Source organism: Leptonychotes weddellii, chromosome 16 (genome assembly GCF_054177405.1).
Source record: "Leptonychotes weddellii isolate Sample4059 chromosome 16, ASM5417740v2, whole genome shotgun sequence".
Lineage (NCBI taxonomy): Eukaryota > Metazoa > Chordata > Mammalia > Carnivora > Phocidae > Leptonychotes > Leptonychotes weddellii.
Genome location: NC_138384.1, coordinates 32,609,427 through 32,623,996, shown reverse-complemented (window position 1 = coordinate 32,623,996; position 14,570 = coordinate 32,609,427). Strand labels below are relative to the sequence as shown.

Genomic DNA, 14,570 nt, shown 5'->3' with positions numbered 1-14,570 from the left:
CCACCCAGGCGCCCTGTATGGTTCCACTTTGATAAGGTACCTAGAGTGGTCAAAGTCAGAGACAGAGGGTAGAATGGTAGTTTCCAGGTGCTGGAGGCAGGAGGAAAATGACCAGTTATTGTTTAACCAGTATAGAGTTTCAGTTTTCGCAAGATGAAAAGAGTTCTAGAAATTGCTTATTTAACACTACTGAATTAAATTTAAAAATGGTTAAGATGTTAAGTTTTATGTTATGTGTATTTTACACAATTACAAAAAGAATAAGAATTAGAAAAAAGGTTCTGGGGCACCTGGGTGGCTCAGTCAGTTAAGTGTCTGCCTTTGGCTCAGGTCATGATCCCAGGGGCTTGGGATTGAGCCCCGCGTCGGGCTCCCTGCTCAGCGGGAAGCCTGCTTCTCCCTCTGCCTCTGCCCCTGCTCGTGTTCCCTCTCTCTCTTTCTCTTTCTCTCTCTCAAATAAATCAGTAAAAGAGCACATACTGAGTGAGAGAGAGCATGAGCAGGGGGAGGGGCAGAGGGAGAAGCAGACTCCCCGTTGAGCAGGGAGCCTGACACAGGGCTCGATCCCAGGATGCTGGGATCATGACCTGAGCCAAAGGCAGACATTCAACCAACTGAGCAACCCAGGCACCCCGCTAAATAAAATCTTAAAAAAAAAAAAAAGGTTCTGGACAGGAAGATTAATAAAGGTTAGAAAGAGAGTTGATGGCTGAGTGGGAAAGGAGATGACTGAAAGTGGTTTTTAGAATTTTTAGTCTTTTAGAAAGTCTTTAGCTAAAATGTAATGGGCAACAACCAAGATGTCCTTTGGTAGGTGAGTGGATAAATAAACTGTGGTACATCCAGACAATGGAATACTATTCAGTGCTAAAAAGAAATGAATTATCAAGCCATGAAAAGACATAGAGGAAACAAGTCCACAGTAGTAAGTGAAAGAAGCCAGTCTGAATAGGCTACTGTATGATTCCAACTAGAGATCATTCAAGAAAGGGCAAAACTATGGAGACATAAAAAGATCAGTGGTTGCCAGGGGTTGGGGTGGGGAGAGGAAGGGAGAGATAAATAGGTGAACAGAGGATTTGTAGGCTTAAAAATACTCCATATGGTACCATAACGATGGATACATGTCATTATACATTTGTCCAACCCATAGAATGTCCAACACCAAGAGTGAACAGTAATGTAAAGTATGGACTTTGAGCGATAATATGTCAGTGTAAGTTCATCTATGGTAACAAATGTACTACCCTGCACCACCCTGGTCGGGGAGGCATGACTGGGAGCAAGGGGTATATGGGAAATCTCTGTGCCTTCCCCTCAATTTCACTGTGAACCTAAGATTGTTCTAAAAAAAAAAAAAGAATTTATAAAATATAATGGGCACTTCCTGTTTGCCAGGCTAAAAGTTTTACATATATATAACCTCTTCTCATTCTTACACAGCCCCATGAAGTCTGTAAGATTACTGTCCCCATCTTACAGACAAGGCAATTGAGAATAAAATGAATATTCTGCCAATGTGCCCTGCTTCCCTTAAGCCAGGGAAGTGACTTGTCAAAGAGCTTTCGCTTCCAAATTTGCTGAGAGCCAGATAAATGCAGACCTGGGCCAACACAGCCTACATTGATCCAGTGAAGGAGCTACAAGGATCATCATGGTAGCCTTGTTGAGCGGGAAGCAAGGGACCTAGAAGAGAGCAGGAACCCAGAAGAGAGCAGGAACCCTCCTCTGGCAACATGCGGCTCCCCTACCCTGGCAGCTGACTCAGGGCCAAGGAGCCGAGCTGAAAGGCACAACAAACAGCCTACTATGCTCAGACAGGTCCCCAGGGAATGCCACAGCCTCTGGCACCTCAGGGCCAATAAGAAGAAGAGGACAATATAGTATTTGATTCATTGTATGAGGAAAAAAAAAACCTTTGTTAAGTAAATGGATGCAGAAGCCTTGATGAAGATCTTAATTTTGGTTTTGTTGTAAAATTGTTGTTTTCTTTTGAAAATGTACAAAATATCTATCACTAGATAGTAAGTTAATATTTGTGTAGAAATGAAAATTGGTTTGTGTAAATACACACCTTCCAGCAAATGTATTTGCAAATATGATGTGGTCAGTGCTTTGTGATATAAATGTACTTTTTCAATGTGTACTTTCACTTTTTAAATGCATGTTTCGTGTTTCACAATAAAAGATCTGAAACCTCCCTCCATCCCCCGCAAAAAAAGGAGAGAAGACGGAAAAAGGGAGGAGAGAAGACCCAGGCTCTCAGCCCCTGGAAGCCACTTTCCCAGAGGCTGCATGATTGTTCTCACTGCTTCATCTTGCCCCATAGCCACATCCTGTACCACATGACTTCGTAGTTCACTCCGCTAGAGGCAACATACATTGCCCCACCCCGATGACACTAGGCTCGGCCGCGCGAGCAGTGAGGGGAGTGACAGCGGGCCCATCCAAGCTAGACTGTAAAAGCCTGCCCTCTAGCGCCTCTGCCATCACCATGAGGAGAGAATGGGAGACGCCTGGAGCAGACCCGTCCTCACTGATCTGAATCCTGGATCCAAGCCCATGTCAGCTCAGTGACTGGGAATCAGTGATTCTGGACCAGTGGCACATGGGTAAATATTTAACAACCAGCCATCTGATTAAAAAAAAAAAAAAAGTCTTGATTTGCAGCATTTGCCATTTTCAGTGGTATAAATACTGATTTCACCCTGACTGATTGCAAACTACCATCCTGACATCACTGAATGCAGGGCTGGGAAGGGACTTGCCATAGCACACCGTTCCACAGTCTTCCCACCGTACAGATACAACAGGCACAAATGACCTCAGGAGTAGTGAAATGTAGTAAAATAATTAGGAAGTGGTAACATTTGAAAATAGTAATCTTTGTTTTTAATATAAGTTCGTTAATTGTTAATTAATGGTATATTTTAACAACTGTTTACAAGGTTCCTTATCATGAGCTGCTATGAGTTGGGTCCAGCGTACCACTCCCCCAGCTGGCTCGCAAATGGGTGGATGAGAAGAAATGACTGTTTTAAGCCTCTGCAATTTGGGGTGGTTTTTTTTTTTTTTTAAGATTTTATTTATTTATTTGACAGAAAGACAGAGACAGTGAGAGAGGAAACACAAGCAGGGGGAGTGGCAGAGGGAGAAGCAGGCTTCCCGCTGAGCAGAGAGCCTGACCCGGGGCCCCTGGGATCATGACCTGAGAGCCGAAGACGATGCCTAACGACTGAAGCCCCTGGGGTGGTTTGTTACACAGTAGTACTGTGGCAGTAACTAACCCCAAAGCTAGGTCAAAATATCCACCAAGACCCTCTCTCCAAATTCCTAGCATAAGGCCCTCTGTGACCATAGAGTCACATATGAGGTGGCAGCTCCTTGCCCTGCCAAAGGATCTGATGAAATAGGCTTGGATTCCAATCTGAGCACCAGACTGGCAGTCAGGAAGCCAAACCCTGCACCCAACATTCTGGAGACCAAACTTAAGACATTTCCCATCCCGGCCCCATCCTTGACCCTTGACAGGTTCCCTACTTAGACCCACTGATGGGTCTCACTGCCCAGCCTGGTGTAACACTGGTCCCTCTTGCTGGATGTCATGGCCTCTGAAGATCTGTGTGTGCCGCCCCCCCCCCACTGGCTCCATGACTGAGGCCATCCCCCCACTGAAAATCTCAGCATCTTCTAATAGCTCCACCCAGAAATACCACTTGACTTTCTACAGTTTGTATTATAGGGGAAAACTGGCTTTTCCTCCTTCTTTACAAACATTTACTACTTCTGGCATATAAAATATGCTCTCTCAACCTGCACATTCCCCCCACAGATTCTTCTTCCTAGAAGGACATGCTTCCCAGGAAGCAGGCCAGTCTGGCAAAATCCAATTTGCCAAATGATCCTGGGAGGCAGGTCTGGACCCCAGAGGCTGAGCTCACGCAACGGCCAGGTTGCCGGACTGTTGAGGGTGTTTTTGATGTTTTCCTTTCACCTCCCCACTGGAACCTGGGCCTCCGTCAGCCCAGCTCTGCTGAGTGCGGTTTCCTGAGTATCACATGTTTCAGACACCTGCACTTCCCCAGTGCCCAGCAGTTTCACGCGGGTGGCCTTCTCTTCAATGTGGTTCCCCACGTTTATTTTCTTGAACTTGCCCTCCATCTCTGGGCAAAATTATTGTCATCGATGCCTTTGACCCAGTTAAGAAATTTATCTGACAGTTTGGGATGGACTGCTGAGAGTTTGGGGATAGATTTTGACTAACGTGCTTGGTAAGCTGGCCCACAGCCCTTTTCACTTCCCCACCAGGTAACTTAGTGGCCTATAGGGTAATGTTCCAACATTCAGGACTCCCTATGAACGCCCTCATCTTCACTGTATCTTCTTCCCCCGATCCCACCCAGCCCCTGCCTTCCCCAAGAGATCCTGTGCATGCGTGGTGCACATCCTATACCAATCCCCAACTTCCACGCACCCCCACCACTCCCACCCCCGTATGCTGGAGCCGGTTCTCACCGGTACATGACAGTCAGTTGTGCCCTTCTCCTCCCAATCTGCATTCAGTGACATCGTGTTGGTAGGTTGAACTCAGCTAAAATTAGCAAAGGCTATGAGTCAAACCCATTCCCCACCCCGCCCCCAGAGCTGATAAACATGTACCAATATACTACTGCCTGCAGATAACCACACCCTGTCCATCTCTCCCTTCCAACTGCTCAGAGAAGCCTTCCCAGAGCCCAGGAGCCTCAGCTGGCAAATCCTTGCTCTGAATTCACAGTTTGTCACTGTAAATATTCATTTGGCAACTGGACATCTGGCAGTTGGGAGGGTACTACATACACATTTGGGAGGGTGTGCATGCTCAGCGAAGACAGTATTGCCCCACTTAGGTGAGCATTGGTTCTTGGAAGTGCAAAAAAGTCTTAGCTATTACAATGCTTTGTGGCTTTCCAAAGGGCCCTGGTACATAAACAGATACAGAGGACAACTGCAGCATTAAATTTCATGAGGAGGGGGCCTGGTGATTAGGAAAGAAATGTCTAAAAAGGCTCTTTGGAAGGTAGACAATGATAATAAAAAATACATTCAGAGACATTGCTCTAGTGGATAATACATGCAAGTGTATAGGATGTATCCCAACTTTATAACACATTATTTAGGAAAATATTAAGCAATTTTTTACATTATGGATTAAATGTGATTTTGAAGCATTTGGGTTGGGGCCTTTGGTATATTGTTCATGAAAAACAGTACACTGTGTAATGGGGATCCTGAAGGTACAGTAGGATTATATGAACTTCCCTCTGCCTTTACTCTCATGACCTCACCCTTGGCCTCCCATCCATCATGTAGGCACTGAAAACGCATCTTTCACCCCTACAAAGAGATAAGTAACGGTACCATTTCACCCAATGGGAGAGGGACCTAGGAAGACTGCCACTGTGGTTTTCACTACTACTTCTGGGAGGCAGGTCTGGACCCCAGAGGCTGAGCTCACGCAAGAGGTTCTGTCTCCACTGTGACAAGGCTGTGCTTTCGTCCCCTTGTGGATGCAGCAGAGGACACCGCTAGGCTTATAAAGTGACAGAAACAACTTCTTTAATTCAGCTCTAGTGTGGAGACCTACCTAGAAAATATGTGATTCCCAGGGAAATGTCATTCCTGGTGGAAATAGAATTCTGGAGGAAGCCTGGAGGATGGGCACACAACTACCCCATATTTGTAGACCGTGGATGCTTGAAGGTTTGGGGGACAGCCCTCCTCAATGCCAAGGGTCTGTTCCTGCCATTGCGAAGAACCCACACCACTGGCTGTGTGTGCCAGGGGCTAGAGTGTTCATCATACATACGACTGGACAGGATCGTAAATCTATCTATGGATAAACTCTCCTTCACTAGGCTTTAGGCATTTTAAGGGACGCTTTTAAAGTCATATGTTTACTTTATGCAGTCAGACTTGAGAACCTAGCCACCCTCCTAGGATGGGCCTGCACTGTCAAGGTATTATTCCGTTTAAACTTCAAAACTGCCCCATGTCAGCAGGCATTTCATTTGATCATCATTTTACCAAGATTTAACCCAGTTTTGAGAGGCCCAGAACCACATAGTCTGACACCACCCTACACTGGCACATATGCACTTTCTTATTTAAACTACTCACTTCCCAGGGGGCAGGGGTGGTTCTGGATACCTCACACAGCTCAGCACATCCTGGCTTCAGGTCCGGGGGATGAACAGAATTGATCTGAGGACCCCCCACGCAGTGGTCCTCCTTTAACCATCACACCCTCTCTGCTCAGACAGGGGGTTTGAAATACAATTAATCCCACAGCCTTTTAAGGAGAAGCAGAGTCCGAAGCATGAAGCCACCCCCACACACACCCCCGGGTAGTAACAAGGCCTATCTGCACAATCAAAGGCTACCAGCCTCTCAGTGACAGAGCTTTCTGTGTCAGTCCCAAAACTCAAAAATAGGCTGAACTGTGGGTAAGCACATCCAAAAGAGCCACAGGCAGCCCCCCAGGAGTTTTGTCAAAGTGCCAAAATACAACCCTCTTACCTTCTGGCCAGTCCAAAGTCAATGATCTTAATTTGATGTCCTGTCTGATTGACACACAGTATGTTCTCCGGCTGGGAAAGAAAGAGAGGTCTGCTTAGCTCAACCAGCAGCCAAGAAGGGGTGCAACTCCCACACTTATGTCAGCAGGCCTCAGTTTACCAGCCTCCAAGAGAATGAATGGGTCAGGACAATCCTACAGGGATACTTAGATCACGAAAACAAAGTGGGCTGGCATGAAACATAAGGAGTGCTATGGATTATAAGGGAACTGGGGGACTTCTGCCCTGTGTAAAGCAGCTCCAGCCTCAGGTCATCATGCAGGAATGCAGGCCCCAGTTGCTCAAGGGAAGCCAGAGTACAGACTTTTATGTGAAAGTTCCATGTTTTTAAATATTGACAACTCGAATTTAAACGTACATCCATGTGCAGGAGTTAAACGGAATACCTCTGTGATATAGACTTGGCCCACAAGCTGCTTGTTTGAGACTATTGGCTTGGGGTCATGGTTCCAAACCCTGGCTGCCCATTAGAATGATCAGGGGAGCTCTCGAAAGTCCCAGTGTCCAGGCTCCAACCCTGACCAGTTATATCACAGAATCTCAGGGGTGGGAACCAAAGCTTCAGTAGTCTGGTCAAGGAGATCAGAGCTGTTCAATGTCAATCTCCCATTTTGTGGTGACAGCTGTGACCCATGGGATGGAGGTGGTGGTCTTGATATGCTTCTCCTCTCAAGTTCTTCAGATCAGCTCTGAGGCCCAGAGGGAGCCTGGAATGATGCTTGCTGCTTGTGCAAAACAAATTTGGATGGGGTGGGGGTGGGTGCACGTGGAGGGTTTATGGTAGAACAGCCCTGGAGATCTGAGGCCGGGTGCCTGAGATCTAGGGGTCTATGATCTGGGTCTGTGTCCCTAGGTGAGTCCCTTCCCTTTTCTGAAACCACAGTGTTTCCATCTATAAAATGGGAATAATAACCACTTCCTGCCTTCCTCCTGGGAAGGTAAGAGGATCAAATCGCATAACATGCATGAAAACATTGTAGAGCTTTCAAAGCAAATGTCAGGTACAATTTCTCCCAATAGAAGGTTTTATTGTTATTTATGTTACAATGGAGTCACGCAATTCCTCAGATAGGAGCAGGAGAATGGTGACTTAAAGTCTCCATGTCTTCATTATAAGGTCTAGAACAACACTGTCCGATAGAACTACAATGTGAACTACATAAACAATTTAAAAATTTTCTAGCAGCTGATTAAAAAGGTAAAAAGAAATAAGTGAACTTAATTTTTATAACAGCATTATTGAAATATAAATAATAAATATAAACAATAATGATGGTATTATAAAAGTCATCATTTTAAAGTGTACAATTCCATGGATTTTAGTATATTCAGAGAGTTATGTAATGACTCCAATTTAAGAACATTTTTATCTCTTCCAAAAAAACACAGCTCATACCCATCTGAGGTCATTCTTCATTCTCTCCCACCCCTAAATCTTGTAATCACTAACATATTTTCTGTCTCTTTGGATTTGCCATTTGGACATTTCATAAAATGAATTATACAAATACTGGCCTTTTGCATCTGGCTTCTTTCATTTAGCTTAATGTCCTTGAGCTTCATCCATATTGTAGTATGTATCAGTACCTCCCTCATTTCTTTTCAGAACTGAATAATATTCCATTGTATGGATATATCATATTTGTGTATCTATTCATCTGTTGGTGAATATTCACGTTGTTTTCACTTTAGGGCTATTATGCATAATGCTGCTAAGAACTTTTTTTTTTTTTTTAAAGATTTTATTTATTTATTTGAGACAGAGAGAATGAGAGAGAGAGAGCACATGAGAGGGGGGAGGGTCAGAGGGAGAAGCAGACTCCCTGCTGAGCAGGGAGCCCGATGCGTGACTCGATCCCGGGACTCCAGGATCATGACCTGAGCCGAAGGCAGTCGCTTAACCAACTGAGCCACCCAGGCGCCCCGCTAAGAACGTTTTTGCACAAGTTTTGGTATTGACTTATGTTTTTGATATTCTTGAGTACATACCTAGAGGTAAAATTACTGGGTCATGTGGTAACTCTGCATTTAACATTTTAGGAACTGCCAAACTGTTTTCTAAAGTGGATGCACAAATTTACAATCTCATCAGCAATATATGAGAGTTCCAATTTCTCCACATCATAGCCAACACTTCTTATTGTCTGTTATTTTTATTTTTTATTTTAGCTTAGTCTAATGGGTGTGAAACAGTATTTCACTGTAGTTTTGATTTGTACTTCTCTAATGACTAATGATGTTGTGAATCTTTTCATGTGCTTATCATCCATTTGTATATCTTTATTGGATAAATGTCTATTCAAATCCTTTGCCCATTCTAAAATTTGTCTTTCAATTATTGAGTTGTAAGATTTATTTACATATTATAGATACAAGTCTCTTATCAGATATATTGTTTGGAAATATTTCTCCCATTCTGTGGGCTGTCATTTCACTTTCATGATGATATACTTTGAAGCATAAAGGTTTTTAATTTTGATAAAATCTAATTTATCTATTTTTCTTTCCTAGCTTTTGCTTTTGAGTCATTTCTAAGAAATCATTGCCTAATAATCCAAGGTCACAAAGATTTACTCCTATGTTTTCTTCTAAGAATTTTATAATCTAAGTCACAATCCATTTTTTGTGTATAGTATGAGTGTATTCTTTTGCATGTGGTTATCAGGCATGGTGTCCATTGAAAAGATTATCCTTTCCTCGTTGATTTGTCATGGCACAGTTATCAAAAAATCAATTGACCACAACTATAAGGGTTTGGTTTTGGACTCTCAATTGTATGCCATTGAGCTATCTATTCATCCTCATACACATAACTCATTGTTTTGATTTCTGTAGCTTAGCTGTAAATTTTGAAATTGGGAAATGTGCATCCTTCAACTTTGCTCTTCTTTTTCGAGGTTTGTTTTTGCTATTCTGCATCTCTTAAATTTCCATCTGGATTTTAGGATCAGTGCATTAATTTCTGCAAAGAAGCCAGCTGCAATTTTGATAGAGATTGTGTTCAATCTGTCGATCAATTATTGCCATCTTAACAAAATTAAGTCTTCCAATCCATGACCATGGGATGTTTTTCCATTTATAGGTCTTCTTTAAATTCTTCTAATAATTTTCTGTGGTTTTAAGAACATAAGTCTTGCACTTCATCTGTTAAATTTATTCCAACGTATTTTATTGTTTTTGATATTTCAGTAGTCCCCCCTTCTTCATGGAGGATACATTCCAAGACCCCCAGTGGATTCTTGAAACAACAGATAGTAGCGAACCTTATGTATGCTATGCTTCTTCCTATTTATACATACCTATGATAAACTTATAAATAACCTATAAATTAGGCACAGTAAGAGATTAACAACTAATAACAAAACAATTATGAAAATATACTATAATAAAAATTATGTGAATGTGGTCTCTCTCTTTCTTTCTCAAAATATCTTTTTCTACTATACTCACCCTTCTACTTGTGACGACATGAGATGACAAAATGACTATGCGATGAGAAGTGAGGTGAATGACATAGGCATTATGAAATTTTCAAATCTTTTTCTGCATCTATTGAAATGACTCTATTGATATGGCATATTAGATTGATGATTTTCTTATGTTAAGCCAACCTTGCATTCTTAGGATAAATCCCACTTTGTCATGTGTATAATCCTTTTTATATGTTGTTGTATTCAGTTTGCTAAAATTTTATTGATGATTTTTTTATCTATATTCATAAGGGATATTGGCCTATAGTTTTCTTTTCTTGTGATGTTTTTGTCTGGTTTGGGTATCAAGATGAGACTGGCTTCAGGGCACCTGGCTTGCTTAGTAGGTACAGCATGTGACTCTTGATCTCAGGGTTTCGAGTTCAAGCCCCACATTGAGTGTAGAGATTACTTGAAAATAAAATCTTAAAAAAAAAAAGATGAGACTGGCCTCATAAAATGAGTTAGGAAGTGTCCCATTATCTTTTATTTTTTGGAAGAGTTTGTGAAGAACTGGTGTTAATTCTTCTTTCAATTAAATCTTCTTTAAATTGGTAAAATTCACCAGTGAAGCCACATGGGCCTCGGCTCTTCTTTGTGGGTAGTTTTTGATACTAATTCCATCTCTCGTTACAGGTCAATTCAGATTTTCTATTTCTTCTTGAGTCAGTTTTCAGTGGTTGTGTCTTCCTGAGAATTTGTTCATTTTATCTAAATTATCTAACTTGTTGGCATACAATTTTTCATATTATTCCTTTATAATCCTTTTTTCTTTCTGTAAGGCTAGTAGTGATGTCCTTTCTTTGAATCCTGATTTTAGTAATTTGAGTATTTTCTCTTTTTGTCTTGGCCAATATAGCTACAGATTCGACAATTTATTGATCTTTCCAAAGGCCCAACTTTTGGTGTCATTGATTTTCTCTATTGTTTATCTATTCTGTGTTTCATTTATTTCTGCTCTACTCTTTATTATTTCCTTTCTTCTGCTGCTTTGAGTTTAACTTACTCTTCTTTGTTTCATTTCTTAAGGTGGGATCTTAGATTATTGATTCAAGGTATTTCTTCTTATTTAATATTGGTGTTTGCAGCTACAAATTTCCTCCTGCTTTAGATGCATCCCATAAGTTCTAGTATGTTGTGTTTTCATTTTCATTCATCTTAAAATATTTTCTAAAACTTAACTCCAATAATATATTTTCTTTAACCCAGTATGCCTAATATTTTATCATTTCAAGAGGTTATCAATATGGAAAATATTAATGAGATATTTTCCATTCTTTTTTCATATTAAGACTTAGAAATCTAGTGTGTATTTTATATTTACAGCACATCTCAATTCAGATACTAAATTTTCATCAGAAATATTTTAGATGTACTAAGATTTCATGAAATTTATAGTTGAAAAATAAATTCACATATTGAAGTCATTCCAAATATACTTAAAAGTATACTAGTAACTAAATAGAGTGTCAGCTTTTAAATTTAAATAAATTAACATTAATAAGATTTAAAATTCAGTTCCTCAGTCACACTAGCCACATTTCAAGTGTTTAATAGACAAATGTGGGCTTGTGGATATTGTATTAGATAGCAGCCCTGGGGCTCTTTCTCCATGTGTTTTTGTTTGTTTTTTTTAACATCTAGGGGCACATGGGTAGCTCAGGTGGTGAAGCATCTGCCTTCAGCTCAGGTCATGATCCCAGGGCCCTGGGACCAAGCCCTGCATCGGGCTCCCTGCTCAACAGGGAGTCTGCTTCTCCCCCTCCCTCTGCCTACCACTCTGCCTACTTGTGCTCTCTCTCTGCCAAATAAATAAGTAAATCTTTTTAAAAAATAAATAAACATCTGAAGGATTTTTTTAAAAGATTTTATTTATTTATTTGTCAGAGAGAGAGAGCAAGAGTGAGAGAGAGCACAAGCAGGGGGAGTGGCAGACAGAGGGAGAAACAGGCTCCTCGCTGAGGAAGGAGCCTGATGCAGGACTCTATCCCAGGACCTGAGCCGAAGGCAGACACTTAGCTAACTGAGCCACCCAGGCATCCCACTTTCTTCATGTTTTAATCCATACAATACCCCTAAGAGGTAGATACTATTGTTCCCCATTTTACAATTGATGAGCTTATGCAAGATCAACCAATAAGATCAAGGAACTTACACAAGATCTCATGGCCAGGAAGGGACTGAACCAACACAAGCCCTGTTCCTGGCTGGGAAATGGGCCTTAGCAATGATCATCTCCTGCTGCAGAGACACAGGGTTGCCCCAAAAGCTTTTTGACCCAGAACCACAGAGCAGAAGCCTGAGCTTCCCTTAACTGCCAACCTCACAGAGCAGCTCATCCAGAAGCTCTGGAATTAGCTCTAGTGATCTAGGAAGCCTGAGGCCAATTCCCCACCATCTCCATCATTTTTCTCAGAACTCCAACCTTAGAGTCTGATGTCAATCAGAAAAGATGGTTAGAAGAAGCAATGTGCACCCACAAAGGTCTTGCCAACCTACCTCCCACCTTCTGTGGGGAGCCACTGAAATTCCTAAAAGGAGTTGTAGAGAAACACCCTCCTTTTGGCCCAGCAGAGTGGGAAACCACAGAAACAGCCACCACGTATCAAGTGCTTATTACCAGCCTGGCACTGCACCCAGTGCATGACACTCCTATGACAATCCTAGTAGACAAAAGAGAGTGTAACACATTCATTCAATGGAATATCACATGGCCCTTAAAGAGAATTAGAAAAGATGTCTACAATGTACTGTTAACTAAAAAAGTAAGTTTAAAAACAGGATGTATAGCATGGTCACCTTTGTGTGTGTTTGTGTATCATGCCAAACGGCTAATAGAGATGACCTCTTAGCATGGAGACTGGATGGGAAGAAATTTCACTGTGTATTTTACACATTTCTATATTGTCTATATTTGTTATGTTTCTATTTTAATTTTTTAAACTAATCTTAAAATTTTTTTAAGTTTTAAGTTTTTATATAAATTCCAGCTAGTTAGCAAACAGTGTAATATTAGTTTCAGGTATACAATTTAGTGATTCAACACTTAAACATACAACACCCAATGCTCATCACAAATGTACTCCTAAATACCCATCACCAATTGACCCCATCCTCCTACCCCACCTCCCCTCTGGCAACCATCAGTTTGTTCTCCATAATTAAGAGTCTATTTCTTGGTTTGTCTCTCTCTAAAGATATTTTTAAGGAAAAGAAGGTCATTGTATCATTTAATCTTCAAATAACACTGAACCAACTACCCACATTTTACAGATGAGAGAACTGAGGTTCAGAGAGCCAGCACGACTCATTTACTCCAGAACTAGGAGATGGCAGAGAGCCAGGAACGGAAGCCAGGACCGTCTGTTGATAGAGCTCTTTAAGGTAAGAGAGCAGCAGCAGCTCAGGAACCCTGGGCCCCCTCCCCCCAGCACATGCCCAGGTGGAGCCTGACCTTGAGGTCCAGGTGCAAGATGTAGTGTTGATGGAGGTAATGCACAGCCTGGCAGATCTGCTTGGTGAACAAGATCACAGCCAGTTCGGTCAGCTGGTACTTCTCCTCTGTGATCCGGTCAAAGAGTTCACCCCCATCCACACTGCCAGGGCAAAGGGAGAGGCAAACATTGGCCTAAGCGAGGTTCTCAGAGGACTTGTCCACTCTTGTCACCAAGAGTCAAAAGAGGCTGACCCAGGTAAGCCTGAGGGTGCCACTGACATCTGGGATTTTATGGAGATCTTTGTTCTGGCCTGTTCCCAGCTCAGAGTGCAGGTGGTAAAAAGGAATTGATGGGCCAAGAGGAAGACTGGGGATTGTCTTCAGTGTTGATAATCCAGGCTCACTCTGGATACTCTGGGTCAAAGTTAGAAACTCATTTGCCTACGGGGGCCAATTAATACTTACATGGCAAGAACCCAAAATGGGCAAAAAAGACCAGATGTGAGACAAGTTTTCATAAAATACAGCCCTTAGTCTATCTTTGTTTTTTCACTCTTGGTACAGACATGACATGACAAACCCTACCAGAAGGAAAATAGCAACACAAGCACAGAAATAAACGGCCTCTGAGCCCCTGGCCTCAGCTTCAGGGTAGTTGGGAATGGTGGGGACTATGGCAAATGGGAGACTGGTTGCCCTGTCTACAAGGGTCAGCCAGTGGGAGCTCCAGCACACCATTTCCAGGTAGAAATGCAGGTCCAGCTAGATCTTTCACATTTTTAAGAAAAGCAAGATAGCTGGGTTTCAATATGAAATTTCTCAATTTCCAATTGTTAACACCTAAATCAAAATTATTAAAAATTGTGTAGGCCAAGCTGACATATATCTACAGGTCAGTCAGGTTTACTGCTGGTTTATGACAAATGGTTTTGTCCTCCATGCTCCATATTGGAGGTGATGACATTCCCTAGATATCCCAGAGAGGGGAAGGGAAAGGGAGAGTTTTGCCTAGAACCACAGCTCCAAGCCCCAGTCCTGAGTCCTGGC

At 42.1% G+C, this 14,570-nt stretch overlaps 1 protein-coding gene across 5 annotated transcripts in view; it reads right to left on the bottom strand.

Moving 5' to 3' along the window:
• The window catches only part of MYLK3 (myosin light chain kinase 3), a 48,551-nt gene that overhangs the window by 5,693 nt on the left and 28,288 nt on the right, over nucleotides 1–14,570 (bottom strand). For all 5 annotated transcript variants that reach the window (XM_081806635.1, XM_081806637.1, XM_081806634.1 and 2 more), the window contains exons 8-9: nucleotides 13,542–13,683; nucleotides 6,559–6,629 (exon numbers count right to left, since the gene is read on the bottom strand). In XM_081806635.1, the coding sequence (XP_081662761.1) occupies nucleotides 6,559–6,629; nucleotides 13,542–13,683 (213 nt within the window). The remainder of the gene's footprint in view (nucleotides 1–6,558; nucleotides 6,630–13,541; nucleotides 13,684–14,570) is intronic.